We start from the raw sequence: 19376 nt of genomic DNA, 5'->3' as shown, positions 1-19376 counted from the left end.
TTGATTTTCCACGTTAAACAATTCACTGCCACAATTACATAAACCGGAATGATATCGGTCTCGAGTATCTAATTAGAATATTGGATTTGTCCTTTCCGTGCTAATTTCATCATTCGATCATGAGTGCCCCGATAATCTGTTATATTAAAACCAATGGAATTTATCCGTAAAAAAGAAAATATATAGAACTTATTTTACCGATAATAGGTGGTAGTGGTTGTGGTGATGGTCAACACCTACGAAAAAAAGAAAAAAAGAAATACGCGAAAGAAAAATAAAAAAAAAAAACCAAATTGCGTTTACAAAACCGCGTGAAAATTTGGGAAACACAGTAAGAGATGGGAATGGGAATGGGTTTAAACAAAAAAAAAAAAAAAAACAAAAAAAAACAACAAGTTTTCTATGAAAAGTTTGATGCGTCAGATGTCTAGGATCGTGAAAAAAATAAACCAAGAAAAAACCGATACAATATTTCTACAATATTGCAACCTTAAAGTTGAGGGAAAATTTTAACAAATTATTTTCAATATGGTATCGATAAAAAATCAAGAGGGTGGGTTGAAGACAGATGAAGTGTAATTTGAGAAAAGAATAGATAAAAGTGACAACAACGGTTAGGATAACAATCTTTTAAAACGATCGGATTACAATCTTCAAACTAAAACTTAAAACGAATAGTACTTTTGCTCGATTATCGAATAGTAACCATCGGTTTTCGAGTGCTTTTAAAAGCGTTTTCATCTCTTTACATTAGTCTTTTTAGTGATTTTTATCACATTTAACGAAGTAAAACTTTGTAAATTCAATTTATCAGCAATTTCAATTTATTCAAAAATTAGATCGGTAAGAAGAAAAAGTTGAAAACAATTAGAGAGATACATATAAACGATTATTATATTATAATACTGAAAAGACACATCATCGATAGATAACGATAACTATCTAGTAATTTTAATTTGAAGTTTTATAACCGTGTAATAATTTAACCAAACTAATATTCAACGATCGTTGAACGTAGTCGTGATAATGAAACGAAAATACATATTAATAATTTGTTAAGAGACTGTTGCCTTAGTTAATTAATCCCACCGTATATATTATTTATATCATAAATGATATAAAATATCATAAATCAATGTTTATACGATAATATTTGATTGTTTTATATTTTATCTGTTTTTTATTTTACAGGTTCCTGGCTATCTGGTGGCCGCTCAAATGTCAGATAACGAAAAGACGAGCACGAATGATGATAGTTGTGATTTGGTTCATCGCATTAACGACAACATCACCGTGGTTGCTGTTTTTCGATTTGGTATCGATTTACGAAGACGATCCTGACTTAAGATTATGTTTGGAAACATGGCCACATCCCGAGGACGGTTCTTTGTTCTTTCTTATTGGCAATCTTACACTTTGCTATGTATTACCGATGATCCTGATATCACTTTGTTATATCTTGATATGGATAAAAGTATGGCGTAGGCATATACCAACCGACACTAAGGATGCTCAAATGGAACGGATACAACAAAAATCTAAAGTTAAAGTTGTCAAAATGTTGGTAGTAGTTGTAATATTGTTCGTATTATCTTGGTTACCGCTTTACGTGATATTCGCTGTTATCAAATTGGGTGGTGACGTTGCCGACCGGGAAGATGAAATTTTACCGATAGCAACACCCATAGCACAATGGTTGGGTGCTAGTAATTCTTGTATCAATCCAATCCTATATGCATTTTTCAACAAAAAATATAGACGAGGATTCGTAGCAATATTAAAGAGCGGTCGTTGTTGCGGTAAACTTAGGTATTACGAGACCGTAGCTATGATGTCCTCGTCTACGAGCATGAGAAAATCTTCTTATTACGTTAATAATAACAATAATAACAATAATAATTCATCAACGAGACGTGCAGCTTGTCACGGACCACCTGTACATCAGGATAGTAATGTTTCTTACATATTCAATCACACGGGTGTTTAAAATGCATTTAAGAATTGACAAAAAGTGAGACACAATCATCTTAACACCTTGTTCTTGTACCATTGAGAAAGAGAGACAAAGACAAAAACAAAGACAAAGACAGAGAGAGAGAGAGAGAGAGAGAGAGAAAAATAAGAAAAAAAAAGAAGAAAGTAAAAAAAAAAGATTAAACGAAAATATATCTTGACACGATTAATGAAAAGGAAATCGAATAAATCGAAGAAGGTGTGAGAGAGAAAGCATATATATATATATGAAGGGTGTTGCTTTTATCACCTTAACGACTGAAAAGGAAGACTAGACCAAGAAGACTCTTGTCTAGGCTCGAGTCTAGGCTGGCTGCCACGACTGGTAAAAATCGCTCGCATAAAAAAGATTTGTTTCTCTCCCAATGAGATTCGCCGGTTCCGAGAGATTCTGGGTCATGCTTGATCGTCACGATTGTAACTCGGGTCGGATGTCGAAGAAGAAAATGAAGAAAAATGATGAAGTTCAAGAAAAAGAAGAATAAGAAGAATAAGAAGAATATAATAACAAAAAAATGAGATAACAAACAATTATTAAAAATTAAATTAAATGAGAGAAGTTGAGAAGCGTTGAGTTTAACTTTTTTTTGATGATACCATTAAAACTCAACGCTTAATTAATTACGTAAATAGTTCATTTCGTTTATACATTATTATCCTCGGAGTTTAGAATGTTTATCAAAGATTTGAAAGAAAAACGATGAATGGATAATAATAATTTTTAGATTTAGATCCATCGATGATGATGATGATGATGATGATAATACGAAAGCTACGATTTATTACAAAAATTAGATTTAATTGAAATTTCCTATGATAAATTATCGAGGATCGTTCCTGCTAATAATTGATTTTAGAAAAAGGAAAAAAACAATAATATTATTTTTCGCACATAAACACAAACACTCAGACGTACACATACACATAAACATAAATATAAACATACACGTACATACATCGAAATAAATTTTGCATCAACTGATATTTTCTTTCGAGAGAAAAAAGGTTTTTTTCGACAAATAATTAAAAAAAAAAAAAAAAATCAAAGCCTAAGCTTACTAAAATAGCGAAAAAATTTGTTTTTCTTTTCATATTCGAAAAGGGTTGGAAATACATTTCTATGAAAAAAAAAAAGAAACAAAAATAAAAACAAAACTGATAAACTAATTTCACGTAGATCGATGTTCTCGATCAACGTATTTAGAAATTGGAGACTGTCCAAAGAAAATCAATTTTTATCCGTACACGCTGCATGTGATTTTTCGGCAAATATAATAATAATAATAATAATAATAATATATACATATATATGAATAATACTAATAATAATCATAAAATTACGAAATACACATGAATGAAAATACAAGTTGGAAAACACGTTTGAAAATAATAATCCTTCGATTTGTTTCCCCTTCACTGCCTAAAACACAGTGTAAAAATAAAAAGAAACAAAAAGATAAAAAAAAAAACAATTGTTAAAGAAAATTTTCCTAAGGCAATAAATAACAAGGACACATAAGTCGACTTTGGATAATAAAATTCATGTTAAAAGAATAAAAAAACATGGAGAATCCAGGAAAAGTTTAAAAGAAACAAAATACGCGCTGATCCATGCACGTGAAAAATGAAAATTAATTATGATACTTGCATATATATATATATCATTGTATTGTTCCTCACGTGCATACATATACAGTTACACTTAAATCGTAGCACAAATCAGCTTTTGTAGGTAAATATATAATATATTGTATTATAACAGATGTTGTGTATACAAAAAAAAATATTACCAAACTTTGATTATTTATAAAATAATTATTTAAAAAAAATCGTACGGTTTCTTTACACATGGGGGTTAAAAGTATTTCCTTTTTTGTTTTTTAAGTATTTCAAATTTTCAAAGTATGGTAAAATTTTTGTTTACGACATCCTGTATATAAAGTGACTCATGAAAGTATTTGAACACTTACCATGAAATACTATATTAATTATATTAATAATTATTGAAATATTATTAACATATTAAAAAAATAAAAGGTGTGATTATGTAAAATTATATAGATAAAGTTACAAGCAAATACACATATATGTATACAATAGTTATGAATTATTTCTTACAAACATGAACTTCGCTGATACCACACAAAAGTATATTTGAATAAATAATCCAAAATAATCATACCTATATATACTAACAATGTTAATAATATTTCTATATAATTATTGCATAATAATACTTATGATTATTAATAAAGTATTTAATGGTAAGCGTACAAATGCATATATTTATATATATGCATACCTATATATACATACATATACGTATACAAATATACCTGTATATATATGTATAAATATATATATATATATAATATACATATATACACATATATTTTCTTACTGGAACGTTAGTCTCGACCTAGTATTATCGAGTTTCTCGAGGGTGCCATACACGTACATACACACACACACACACACACACACACTTATGGATCAGAATAAAAGGGAGGAGGAAGAGAGGGTGAGGAAAGGACAAGAGAGAATAAAGTATAGGATTTAAAATTGGTATATCAATGAATAAAAGGTAGGAGAAGAAAATAGGAATAAGAAACGAATTTTTTACTAGACAGATAGATAGACAGACAGACAGAAAGACAGACAGACAGACAGAAAGCTTAACTGTGTCGAGCAAGGAAAAAGCAATACGTGGAGCCGGCCTTCGTTAAATTGATTATTTTCTCAATTAATTATTTAAAATATTTCCTCTAGTATACACTCTTCCTTACCATTTTCCATTACCATACTATTCTCATGACCTGAGACGTTATTTCCACATCTAACACCAATTTCTAGGTACATGTAAAATAACCTAGAATAATAAAAGACATAGCATGCAGCAATCGCGAATAATCAATATAAATAACAATTTTCAATGGTATTTAAAACAGAATAAATAATAAAAACTAAAAATTGATTATACATATAATAAAAATCCGAATTTTTTAATGTAAATTCTTTGTTTCACCCTTATGAAAAAATCGAATTTTTTTTTTATTCATAATTCAACAAGATTTTTATCATTTTTATATTAATTTTCGTTTACGTATCGTTCAGTAAAGTTAGAAACTTTTATTTTTTGTAGAAACAATGAAAAAAACATATATGATACAATCGATATTACAAGTTGTTTCATTAAATTAATGTCATTCTCGAGTAGCCTGATCAAAATTCTCTTTTTTTCTCTCTCTCTCTCTCTCTCTCTCTCTCTCTCTCTTTCTTTCTTTCTATCTATCTTTCTCATACTTGGATAGAACAATTGCAGTTGAAAAAAAATCTGTAAAAGGTATCTTGATATTTAATACTAAAAAAAAAACGATAATTTTATTCGATAAGAAAAGGGCAAAAAAACGTGCATACCGATTTATTCTATTAGGATAAAAGGGTTGACACAACGTATTTGATTTAATATTTTATTTTTGGTATTTTCCTTTCTTAAATACATACAAATAACAATCTACAGGGTTGAAGTTCCATCTAATTAGAAGAACGAATAGTAGTAAAGGATATAAAAAAAAGAAAAAACAGGACTATACACATACACACACATCTACTATGCAACAGATAACTAACTCTATGTATACATATATTGCATACAAATGTCGTATCTGTCGTAACAGTTAGAGAGTTGAATTTTTCTAAACCATGCGACAAAAAAAAAAAAAAAGAATAAGATAAAAATATAGTGGAATTTGTACTTTACCGTAATCTCAACGAAAAGATCTTAAAAAGAGAGACTACATTTTTCTATATGTTTTTTGCTTTCTTCTTCTTCGCGACAAACAGTAGTAGTAGTCGTGTTATTTTGTTCCCTGCTTACGATCACTTATTATTATTACTATTATTATTATTATTATTATTATTGTTATTGTTATCGACTAAACGATTTGCCTTTTAAAGGTAGAGAACAACAAAAAAATATATGAAATATACTTAGAGGTTGAAAGGACAACGCGTACAGATATGTACTCTGTATGTATGTATGTATGTATTTATTTTCCTCTCCCTCTTTCTTTCTTTCTCTCTCTCTCTCTCTCTCTCTCTCTCTCTCTCTCTCTTTCTCTAAAAAAGAAGCTTTTTCTTTGTCTAAGAAAAAGCTTTGAGATAAAGGAAGTTTGTGATGTTATCGCATAACTTGTTAAAATTATTGCAATAACAATACGAATATACTTAGAAAAAGAAAACCTGTTGACGATTCTTAAAGAGAGAGAGAGAGAGAGAGAGAGAGAGAGAGAGAAAGAGAAGAGAACAGGGATATGGTGAATATACACAGTTAAATATATTATACAATTGTAAATGTAAAAAAAAAAAAAAAGAAAACCACCTACGAACGTTACAGTCGTTCGATAAAAAGAAAAAAGAAAAAAAAAAGAAAAATTAAAGAAATTTCTGTAACGAAAGTGAAATTAACTTTGAAATCTTTATAAGGGAATTAAGACGAACAGGGAAAGGGGTTGAACCACTTATTAAACTATGGAAAAAGATTAAGGGGAAAGGTGGTTTCACTCTTTACGGGTTTGTTGCGGGATTTTACGATAGAGCAATTATTTTCGTAAGGTTTTTATACGAGGAATGACGAATGGGATATTTCAAATATAGTTATAACGTGTCAGCAAAATATGTATAGACATACGAAAAGAAAAAAAAAAAAACAAAGAAATACACACAAACACACATACACATATATGATATGATATAATATGATATCGATAAATGTATCCTTTATCCATATCCAATTGTAATTAAACGAATATAATTGAAATGAATAATTTATAAACAATTAAGAAAACAAAAAATATAATAATAATAATAATAATAATAATAATAATAATAATAATAATAATAATAATAATAGATAAGAAAGAGAAGAATTGGTAAAAAAAAAAGAAAAGAAAAACAAGGAAAACGGAAGGAAATACGTTCTTTTGTAGGGATTCTCATTGAAAAAAAAAAAAAAATGAATAAAAATAATTTCAAAAGAAAGATAAATAATACGTCTTTAAAAAAAAAAAAAAAAAAAAAAAAAATATCGTCTAAAAAGGGCTTACAGGATCTATTTATTAGATTTTTAATGAATAAGAAAAACGATCGATGTGAATTTTCAAACGTCGGATAAACGTGATGCTGATGCTGTGTTTGCAATATGTCGATGATGTGTATGTTTTACGTGAAACGTAATGGAATGTTTTTACGAGAATGATTATTATAATATTACATGTATATACATACATATATATATATATACATGTTTGTATTAGATGCATTAAGATTTAAGCGTACGTTTATCTGTCTGTGCATGTAAATAGATAATTATTTATTATATTATCTAACGTTAACTATTGTATTACTGTTGTTATACGATACTTGCCATAAGAATAGTAATCTAATTCAGAGCATCATTCATTCTCTTTCTCTCTCTCTCTCTCTCTCTCTCTCTCTCAATTATGTTAAATTTTGAATGATGCTTTTTATAAATGATAACCGCGTTTGTATAAATATGTTCTTTATTTTTTTTTTTATTATATTTTAATGTGCATAGAATATGTTGATTCTGTTTGATCGAAAAAAAACTTTTGACACCACCCACTGTTACAATGATAGTAATAAAAAACAAAATAACAAAATAACGCGAGCAACATTTGTTTCAAAAGAAATATTCACTTGTTCTTTTTTACAATCTTACGTAAAAAAAAAAAAAATGATATTTTAAAAAAGTTTACGTGTCGTTATGCGAATAATTATTTATTAATCGTGATAATTCGAGATACGTAATAATAATATTTAAATAAATACGAATACAATGTGAAAAATGTAATAAAAATAATAATAATATTAATAATAATAATAATGATAATAATAATAATAATAATAATATTATAAATAATATACAAAAATGATGTATCACGATCGAAATTGTAAAGTTTTCAATAATTAATACATCTTTCTAAGATAAATATATTATCTAAAATATTTATTTATACTTTTTCTTACGGATAAACTTTAAACTATAAAGTTCTAGTTTTCTCGAAAGCACCAGGAATCTCACGAGAAGTTTAAAAACGACTAATAAATAACGTTTTTTCATTGTATTTGAATAAGAAAAGAAAAACTGCAAATGAAGAGATTTAAAATTGAATTTAGAAATTGTAATAGTTTGTGAAAAATTCGGAATTAGCCGATACGAAAAACAACATAAGTTTCTTTTCGTTGAAGAAAGTATCTGCAAACAATATATATACGTAGTTATTAAAAACAATAACAAAACAATTGTATTATTAAAAAAAAAAAAAAGATATTATATGCATTATTTCCCCTCACGCATATCGTAAAATGTGGAGTTTAATAAATGTCCAGCAAATTTTTCAAAAAAAAAAAAGAAAACGCTCAACAACACACGATGTAACACCACATTGTAAGCGTAGAAAGTTAAAAACAAAAAGAAGAAGAAAAACAATAAAAAACAGAAAAATACCCCTCCAAAAAAAAAACAAAATAAAAGAATAGAAAAAAATATATTACAAATACGTGTGCTACACGCAGAAAAATAAAAATAAAAATTATTAAAAAACAACAATAACAACAACACACGAACGATGCGTCAAAATGAGAGTTTAAAAAATAAAAAGAAATATTTGACAAAAAAAACCCACACCCTATAATAGAAAAACTCAACGGGGAAAATATATATTATACGACATAATGGAGCTTTAAAAATAAAATAAAAAGAGCTTTTCTTCACGGAGCACGCTTGATTTTTACAAAAGAAAAGAAAAGAAAAAGAAAAAAGAAAACATGTGAAAAAAATTATCCACAATAAGGTCGCAATTGATTCATAGAATTTTCTCTTTTTATTTAAAACTATATCAACCCCCCACCAAAAACACCTGTTAATGACGAATATGTGAGCGAATCTATGAACGAAATTGTATCTAGTATGTATTGTATAATATATATATATATATATATACGAGACTGTAAAAAGATAAAGTATAGTAATTAAGTATAGTAATTAAGTATAATAATTAAGTTATCAAATCAATTCTCATGTAACATTTGTCATTAATACCATTATTTTTTATTTGTCATAAAAAATTCACATTCATTTGTACGTGTTAAAGGTTTTTTCTTTTCCTTTTACTTTTCGTTTTTTTCTTTTTTTTTTTTTTTTTTTGAATAAAACATGCAAATAATAATCAGAAAAAGTAAAAAACGTAAGTGTACGTGAGAAAGAAATAAAAAAAAAATTAAAAGAAAACTTTTTATTACGTATCCATTCGTTTCTTATATCCGTCGTTTCTATTCAAGCTCTCTCTCTCTCTCTCTCTCTCTCTCTCTCTCTTCAAAAAGAATTCGTGCATTCTAACTTAGATTCTTAACAATAGCTAAGAATGACACAAGGACATATGCATGCATTCATTGTCAAGTTTTCAGTCATGAATAGTGGATCATCAAGAAAATACTATTTCAAAATGTTTTCCCTAGTATTCCTAGTAACTTCGCAAATTTTCCTATTCCTTTAATTCTCTTTTCAGGATTTATTCCAACAATAAACGGTATGATTTATCACACATTATTTACATATCACTAATATAAACATTTTTTATTAAAAAATCAATTATCACTCATATTTTTTTAATTTATTATCTTTCTGTATGATAAGTTAAAAAAAAAAATAAATAAATTATAATCGTTTTCTGTTCTCACAAAATTTTATGTACATAATACGAATATATATATATGTATACATAAGGCGATAAGTAAAAAGTATTTGCGCATCTTTTGAAACCAGATAACTTGAAAAGAGTGGACCAAGAAAAAAATTGCATCGAGAATGTGAGACTCGATGACAAAAAAAAATTAACAAAAAAAAAAAAAGGAAAATAAAATAAACAAAATCGTTTGATTCATCTTAAAAACAAAAACAAAAAAACAAGAAGTTATCGAGGTTTCTATGGGACGTGCGAATAGTTTTTATTTTAAAACAAATAACAAAAACTGTACGTTACATATATATATATATATATATAGTGATGATCGTATGATCTTTCTATACTTAAATAAGATATTTTTTAAGTGCTCCTTTTCACACGAATAAATAAAATAAAATAAATAAAATAAAATATATTTAAATACGTTAAGATAATGTATGTGTGTGTATGCGTGTCTATAAAGTCTAATAATTCTAAGCTAAGTTTTAAAAGAAAAAGAATATAATTAGCTAATCGAAGGACGCGAATGGATCAGACAAATGTGTGATGAATTTTAAATGATTAATTAATTAATAATTTGATCTATTTCTACATTATGTAATTATGTAATAATGTCTCTTTTGCAAAGATTGCGTTATTGTTCTATCAAACACGCTTTGTCACTCTAAATATGCTGAATAAGTTTTTGCTTATGACAAATTTTCACTTTTACACGCTATAATTAAAAAACATTTTTAGATAGACTTGTTAAATAGATCAAACAATTTTCGTCTATGTCTATATCAATAGAAAAAAGAAAAAAATTTAATAATTATTCGTTTATTGAAATTTATTTCGCTTACGGTTTGTATAATATTTTTTTCTATTTTCCTTTTTATCGCGACCAATACTCTTTTGTTTATTATTTAATTAAAAAGAAAATAATAGATCTATGTGATTGATATATTTAAAATATTTTTTCATATTTTTTAATCTAATAGCTCTCTCCTCTCTCTCTCTCTTTTTCTTTCTCTCTTTCTCTTAAGCTTGTTATTAAAAAAGCAAATGATTTATTTTAAACGAGAGATGATTAAATTTTCTTTTGACAAATTAATGATGTGAAATATAATATTGCCTTTTTTTTTGTAATCATATAGAGAAAAAGAAAAGAAAAAGAGAAAAAAAAAAGAAAAGAAAAATCTACGAAATAGTTTAAACATACTACAAAAGTCCTTACTACTCGTCGAGAGAGAATACAAAAAAAAAATAACAAAATAAAACAAAAAAATAAAAAGAAATAATAATATTAATAATAGTAATAATAATAATAATAATAATAATAATAATAATAATAATAATAATAATAATAATATTTTTTAATTGTAACCGACTACTACACACGACAGCACACACGCCAAAAAAGTTTTACTTTTGAAAAAATATTTTCTTACTTTCATTGTGTAAATTGTTATGTCGGATAAAAAAAATGCGTTATCCTAATAACAAAATGAAATAATAGAAACATATTAGGTAAGGAAATGTTCGCATAAAATAAAAAAATAATAACAAATAACCGAGAAGAAAAAAATTATGAAATTGATGATAAGTGTTTAGCATTGTATCAAGAAGTGCGTATATAATAGATAATTAACGTTCATATTAGAATCGTTTCATATATTAAGTATTTATGAATTTTTATGCTCCCAAAGGCCCCTAACAGTTAGAAAAAATAAAATAAAAAAGAAATATATCGCAAGTTTCAAGTCTTTATTTAAATTATAAACTATACTGTGTATGTGCACAACGATGCAAGTTTCCCTACTAAATAAGACGTGGTTTTTGATATTGAATAATTAATTATTTATTCAAGCTACAAAGTAATTGTTCCAAAAATTTGGAACTCTGTAGACTTTATTCTTTTAACACTAGCTATAACTGAGAATTTTTATAGATTTTGGGCTACTATAATTCTGAAGTTACAGCTAGATGAAAGATTACGTTGCCTAATTACTTCATTCACCCCTATTCTCATCAACTTTTGTACCGATGATTTATCGAATATCCTACATATTTGTCTTGTATCATAGAAACAAGCAAAATAAAATTACATCCTTTTAAAATGCCTGTCATACATATTATAAAAATAAAAACAAGTAGACCCATTACAGTCTTAAATTTGAAACAGATATGTTAATAAATTAAACATTTTATTAACAAACGTATTTAAAATCTTTTATAAACCTGCGCAAATATTCAATGTTATATTTATTATGGACTTTTAAATATATCTATTTCATATTTAGTGTTTATATGTGTGCCTTCAGAAATGCATTTATACATATATCAAATGGAGGAGAATCAAAAAGGTTTGTAGTTAAATCCAACGAAGATCACCTGTAACAAAAAGAAAACCATATTAATCATACAATCAAGTGATATAAAGTAGCCTAACATATGTATCATCCAATTCGTAGATGCACTTTTAAATTGAATTCTCTATTTATTTTTATCAAATATCTATCTACTATTGCAATAATTTTGAATTTAAACGCGTGATTTTACATTTACATAAAAAAAATATATATATATAAAAAAAGAGAAAGGAAAGATATCAAGTTACTAAAAGAAAATGTCTATTAATTATTATAAAATACTTTTAAACTGCATTATATTTAAAAGGAAAATTAGAAATTTAATAAAATATGATCACAATTAAAAATCTTAAAGACAAAAAAAGAAACGAGAAATTACTTTAATATTCAAAAAACGATAATTAGGCTTTAAAATGTAATAATGAGGGAATTTAAATTTTTTGACTCGAACTAACTAAACACATATGCATCTTTTTGACGATATAGACACAAATTTGGTGTCCCAAGGAGATGGAATGGTCCATCATCTCCAATTACAACTACAAATTAATGACGAGCATAACAAAAATACAATAAAATATAAAATATGACTAGAGAGCAATTCTCTAAAGGTTCAAACTTGCTGTTGAACCTTTAAAAAAAAACTCAATAGCCTGTAGTTGCCCTCTTCAGCCACAATTAAGTGGGGGCCTCTTCGGCATTATGCCTCTTCTTTCTTCATCCCATGAAAACTGCATTTGGACATTTCCTACGTGCGAGCAAAATAAGATCTTTCATACTAATGTTGCAAATGAACTCGTATTTTGTTATAATTCTAATTCTCAATTATTAAAAAATTAATTTACATTTCGCGTTCACTTTTCTACACCGTGGACCATCAATGAACTTAGAGTTCACTGACCATACACGAGAAACATTTAATCGAATGTCCAAGCAGATAATAATTTCCCTCGATGACCTAATAACACTTCGCACTTTTAACGTTGAGTAATAAAATCGAATTGAAATAAGTAGTGCAGTAAATGTAATGCATTTTCTTGCAATACCTTCATTTCATTAATACTTTATGTTTAGTAATATCAAATATTTGTAGCTGTAAGACGAAATCGCGATAGTGCGTAGTGCTAATCCTGAAATACTTAAAACTAAGTATCAAATGCATCAAAGAATTTGCGAATTTGATTCGACTTTATCTCGTTCGAGATCAAATCGAAGTAGAAATGAATCTTTCAAATGGTGGCAAATATCTTTGAATCATGATACATAATAAAGATCACAGAATAGTCACAAAATAAATTAACAAATCAAGCATAACAGAAAGAGATGATCAAATATTTTGTAACAATTCTGTATAAACCAGGAGGCGGAATTTCCACTCCGGAGTGGAAGCAAGAAGTCTAATGCCTTTCCTGGATCCTACCTACTTAAAATTAAAGTTTTCACACTCATTCAGAGAAGTATGCTACCTGCCTGCCTATTACCCATATTTTTACCCATTTTAAGAAAAACCATACATACCCACCCACTCACTCCACGGTTCTCACACATACCACCAGGGTGCAAAAGCCTAAACTAGAGAGCATGCCCCGGGGCACCTCCGACACCCTAGTTCAACCACGTTTTATAAACTTATATGCTAATGGGTATACGTACTTTTTGCTGAAATCGACTGCCAAGGCTAATGATTATTGCATAAAAAACTAAAGCAAAAATACAAGTATACACTAGTATATATATATATGCATACTAGTAATATACAAGTATATCAAAGTTTCCACAAATAAATGCAGTAACTCTATTATGCAAACGATTATCAAAAAAATGAGAAATATTTCATATGAATATAAGAATATAGAAACGCATATTTTTCAAATCACACGTGATATATAGAAGTAATGCTTTGAGTATCTAATGATGTATTAAATGAATAAAAATATCGCGAAACGATGTACAGTACACACTACCTAATACGCACACACAGGTGTAAAGTACATCGTGCAATCACTAGCACAATAACAGCCGCCAATAGGGGAAAAAACTAAAACTAAACCCACGCTAACTGTTTCTCACCCATACGTGTAACACCTGGGCACACGCATAGATGAGAACGCAGAAAGTATGGGGGGGGAGAAACGGGGGATTAGTATATTAGAAGCTGAAAATCCTGATCTAAAAAAATATAATTAACATATATAAATATATCAAAAGATCTTAATAAAAATTCATCTAAACGGGCTAAGGACTCTACAAGTCATTTGGTGAATAATGACTTAAACAAGCGAATGAAAAAAAAAGTTACCTCATATGAAACAATTATAGTTTCGAGGTAAGTATGTATTAAAAGACTCTACTATGATGATGGATATTTTTTGCAAACCTCGGACGACTTTTTCATTAAATGGCTGTTCTAATGAAAGAACTGGGCTTTGAGCCGCCACTTAACTGCCAAAGTCTATCCGTCGCGAATGAGTTTGTCTTCTTGCTCATTTATTTAAAATTTCAGAGTATTGATATATCAAAATTAATTTCGATTAGATAAACTATGTACAAAGCAATGCATGTAAGACATTTATTACATACTTTTAACACGTAATAAAAAAGAGAGTGCATTTATTAATTGCATTATGAATTAAATGAATTTAACCGATGAGACAAGAAAACCTATCCTGAACTAATAATAAAACATAGAATAAAATATACAGTTTTCATGAGTAACTCCTAAAAAGGAATTACTCATGTGCTCGTCAATAATTTATTTAAATAATTACAACCAGTAACTCGTGCCGATTTGGACCTTTCATCCTCGGCATGATTGAGTACTGGAGGGACTTTAAATAAAAACTCACGGTTTAAGAAGTTCTGCGATGGCTCCAAAACACTCCTACTTCGCAGCAAATATTGTAATCTGACGATGGAAGACGATACTTGATTTGCCATTGAAGAAGATCCATCAAAGATCCATCGAAGAACTCATCCAACATCTTTGAAAGGAAGAGAATCCATGGTTATATCTATACAATAAAATAGAACAAAACGATAAGTTATCTGAAATATTATTCAAAATCATATAAAACAAAATCGAATAAAATGTAAATACAAATGAATACTTACAATGCATTCCAATGAGATGCTGCTCTATTGCACCATGGTGATGCACCTCGCGTGAATCTAAAAACGCGGTTTATACGAAAATAAGAAACTATAGATGAGTTTCTTATCGCGATACCGAAATTTTATTATACGACGAACAACACTGACTCTAATTCGCGTTTGATTTTAACTTATTACTCGCCCGATCACTGATTCTAGACTGCACTAATTCAAAGACTGCATTGCTCGCAGTCAAATGCAAGAACAAAAATTTCACTACTGGTCACTTTACAAGGGCCATTCGTGCACGATTTCAATCTGAAACTGAAATAAAAAACAATACTGTTAATATTATTACTATTACAGAAAATCATTAAAATTTTGGAGGAATTATTTAATATAAAAATATACTCACTTTAAATCTTTATTGATGAATGCACAATGGGTTTTCTATCCTTAGGATGACGATGACAATGCACAAATAATGACTATAAAACTGCATTATATTAAGTTAATTCAATTAACACTAGATTTATGGACTGAGCAAATTTGATTCACTTTAAACTTTTTTGTAACATATATATAAAATAGAAATATTTTAATTAATAGTAATTTAATAAAATTTAAATTTAATTAACTTTAATGTAGAATATTTTTATGAATAATATGGTAATTTTTAATGCTGTAATGAAATATACGTAAATATTAATTTCTTTCCTCTACCTACTTTTTAATTTAAACAATGTTTGTAAATTTTTAAAAAATAGTGAACAAATCTAGTGTTAAACGAATTTCTACATGAATTTAATTAATAAAATGTGAATACCATTCCAACGATAATCTGAAACACAAAGAAAAACAAGATTATATAAATCGTTGTTATATAAAAATTACTATAATTATTGAGAAAATGTTTAATATAAAAATTGACTTACGTTTTTTCTTCATTGATGAATGCAGGATGGGTATCCTACCCTTAGGATGACGATGAGCACATATTTAAACAGAATAAAAGAAACTTGCGGATTTCTTAACCGAGCAAACGAAACTTTAACATGCGACGATCAACACTGAATCTACTTGTCGACTTTTTTATATTTTATTTTAACACGATGCAACACACGAGAACCTCATTGCCTACGCGCTCGATTGCAATGATTTTCTGAAACAGAAAAAGAAAAAGAACAATTAATAATTTTGTTGTAATAAAAATCAATTGAAATTATCATAGAAATGTTTGATAGTAAAATATACTTACTTTTAGTCTTCGTTGATGAATGCAGGATGGGTATCCTACCCTTAGGATGACGATGTATAAAATAAAATTAAATAAAAAGTCTGAAAAGCTAAAACATACTAAAGATTATATTACATTTTTTCCAGTAAATCATTTCTGAAGGCTGGACACATATTAAAAGATATTTTATCATAAAGAATAAATGTGTATGTGTGTGTGTGTGTGTATTAAATATATTTCAATAAAGAGTAATCTCAATAATAAACCGCTCTTTTATATCGTTCTATGTAATGGTAAAACTTTTTGAAGTATTAAAATTAACACACGTTAACGTTAGAAATAAAATTATTAAATAATTTAATGCCTAGTTATCGTTGCCGGTCTTTACGTGTCGACGGCTGGAAGGGGAAAGAGATACGAAATTACGTTTATCCTTGAAAGTGTCGAACGTTCGTTGCTCGGTACTCGGGTACTCGGTATTCGGTGTTCGGGGGTACTCGGCTACTCGGGTAATCGGTGTTCGGTGCTCGGCTGTTCTTCTTTTGTTGTTGGCTGTTATTTGTTTATTTTTGTTTCGAGAATTTCCTAGAAATATATAAACACATTTTATATCATACTCTTTCTATTATACTTCTTTCTGTTTTAAAAGAAAATTTAACACTCGAAGTCATCACTGCTCATGAACAATAAAAAAATTACGTTAAAATAAATAAAATAATAAAATCTGTACGATAAAATATTGAATTTTCTTTATTAGAATTATAATTACCGTTGCACACATGATCAACATATATAAAGTCATATAAACAACTTTCTAATGAATGTTTTGTTTTAGAGAACAACGGCTCAGTCTATAAGTGAATTTCGAAGAGGAAGGTACTCCGAAAGTATATTCCGTACTTTTAAATAATAATCGATACTTCTATTAATTAATTAACAATTATTTCAATATTCTAATACACCCTACTTATATTACAGCATAGTTTAACACTCAAAGTCATCACAGCTCATGAACAATAAATTAATTACATTAGAATAAAAAGATTGGTAAAATTGGAACGTTATAATATTGAATTTTCTTTATTAGAATTTTAATTACCGTTGCAGAAATAATCAACATAAGAAAAATCATAAACAACTTTCTAATCAAAGTTTTGTTCTAGAGAACGATGGGTCAGTCCATAAGTAAATTTCGAAGAGGAAGGTACTCTGAGAATATACTTCGTACTTTTAAACAATAGTCGATACTTCTATCCATAATTTAACAATTATTTTAATATTCTTATGCACACTTCTTATATTACAGCATAGTTTAACACTCGAAGTCATCACTGCTCATGAACAATAAATTAATTACATTAGAATAAAAAGATTGGTAAAATTGGAACGTTATAATATTGAATTTTCTTTATTAGAATTTTAATTACCGTTGCAGAAATAATCAACATGAGAAAAATCATAAGCAACTTTCTAATCATAGTTTTGTTTTAGAGAACGATGGGTCAGTCCATATGTAAATTTCGAAGAAGAAGGTACTCCGAGAATATATTTCGTACTTTTAAACAATAATCGACACTTCTATCCATAATTAAACAATTATTTCAATATTCTAATACACACTACTTATATTACAGCATAGTTTAACACTCGAAGCCATCACTGCTCATGAACAATAGAATACTTACTTTAGAATAAATAAAATAATAAAATCTGTACGTTATAATATTGAATTTTCTTTATTAGAATTATAATTACTGTTGCACACATGATCAACATATATGAAGTCATATAAACAACTTTCTAATCAATGTTTTGTTTTAGAGAACAACAGCTCAGTCTATTAGTGCATTTCGAAGAGGAAGGTACCCCAAAAGTATATTCCGTACTTTTAAATAATAATCGATACTTCTATCCATAATTTAACAATTATTCTAATATTCTTATGCACCCTTCTTATATTACAGCATAGTTTAACACTCAAAGTCATCACTGCTCATGAACAATAAATTAATTACATTAGAATAAAAAGATTGGTAAAATTGGAACGTTATAATATTGAATTTTCTTTATTAGAATTTTAATTACCGTTGCAGAAATAATCAACATAAGAAAAATCATAAACAACTTTCTAATCAAAGTTTTGTTCTAGAGAACGATGGGTCAGTCCATAAGTAAATTTCGAAGAGGAAGGTACTCCGAGAATATACTTCGTACTTTTAAACAATAGTCGATACTTCTATCCATAATTTAACAATTATTCTAATATTCTTATGCACCCTTCTTATATTACAGCATAGTTTAACACTCGAAGTCATCACTGCTCATGAACAATAAATTAATTACATTAGAATAAAAAGATTGGTAAAATTGGAACGTTATAATATTGAATTTTCTTTATTAGAATTTTAATTACCGTTGCAGAAATAATCAACATAAGAAAAATCATAAACAACTTTCTAATCATAGTTTTGTTTTAGAGAACGATGGGTCAGTCCATAAGTAAATTTCGAAGAAGAAGGTACTCCGAGAATATATTTCGTACTTTTAAACAATAATCGACACTTCTATCCATAATTAAACAATTATTCTAATATTTTTATGCACCCTTCTTATATTACAGCATAGTTTAACACTCGAAGTCATCACTGCTCATGAACAATAAATAATTTACATTAGAATAAAAAGATTGGTAAAATTAGAACGTTATAATATTGAATTTTCTTTATAAGAATTTTAATTACCGTTGCAGAAATAATCAACATAAGAAAAATCATAAACAACTTTCTAATCAAAGTTTTGTTTTAGAGAACGAAGGGTCAGTCCATTAGTAAATTTCGAAGAGGAAGGTACTCCGAGAATATATTTCGTACTTTTAAACAATAATCGACACTTCTATCCATAATTAAACAATTATTCTAA

The 19376-nt window shown here is 27.6% G+C and overlaps 1 protein-coding gene across 2 annotated transcripts in view; it reads left to right on the top strand.

Moving 5' to 3' along the window:
• Window positions 1-11328, top strand: part of SIFR (SIFamide receptor) — a 51450-nt gene extending 40122 nt beyond the window's left edge. For both annotated transcript variants that reach the window (XM_089179490.1, XM_015332799.2), the window contains one exon: window positions 1192-11328. In XM_089179490.1, the coding sequence (XP_089035616.1) occupies window positions 1192-1987 (796 nt within the window). In that variant the 3' untranslated portion in view covers window positions 1988-11328. The remainder of the gene's footprint in view (window positions 1-1191) is intronic.
• The last annotated feature ends 8048 nt before the right edge of the window (window positions 11329-19376 follow it).

This window comes from Polistes dominula, unplaced genomic scaffold (genome assembly GCF_049000335.1).
Source record: "Polistes dominula isolate Pdom_NZ unplaced genomic scaffold, Pdom_raw_medaka contig_27, whole genome shotgun sequence".
NCBI classification, from domain to species: domain Eukaryota; kingdom Metazoa; phylum Arthropoda; class Insecta; order Hymenoptera; family Vespidae; genus Polistes; species Polistes dominula.
The sequence above is the reverse complement of the archived record's forward strand: the minus strand, read 5'-3'. Positions and strand labels throughout refer to the sequence as shown.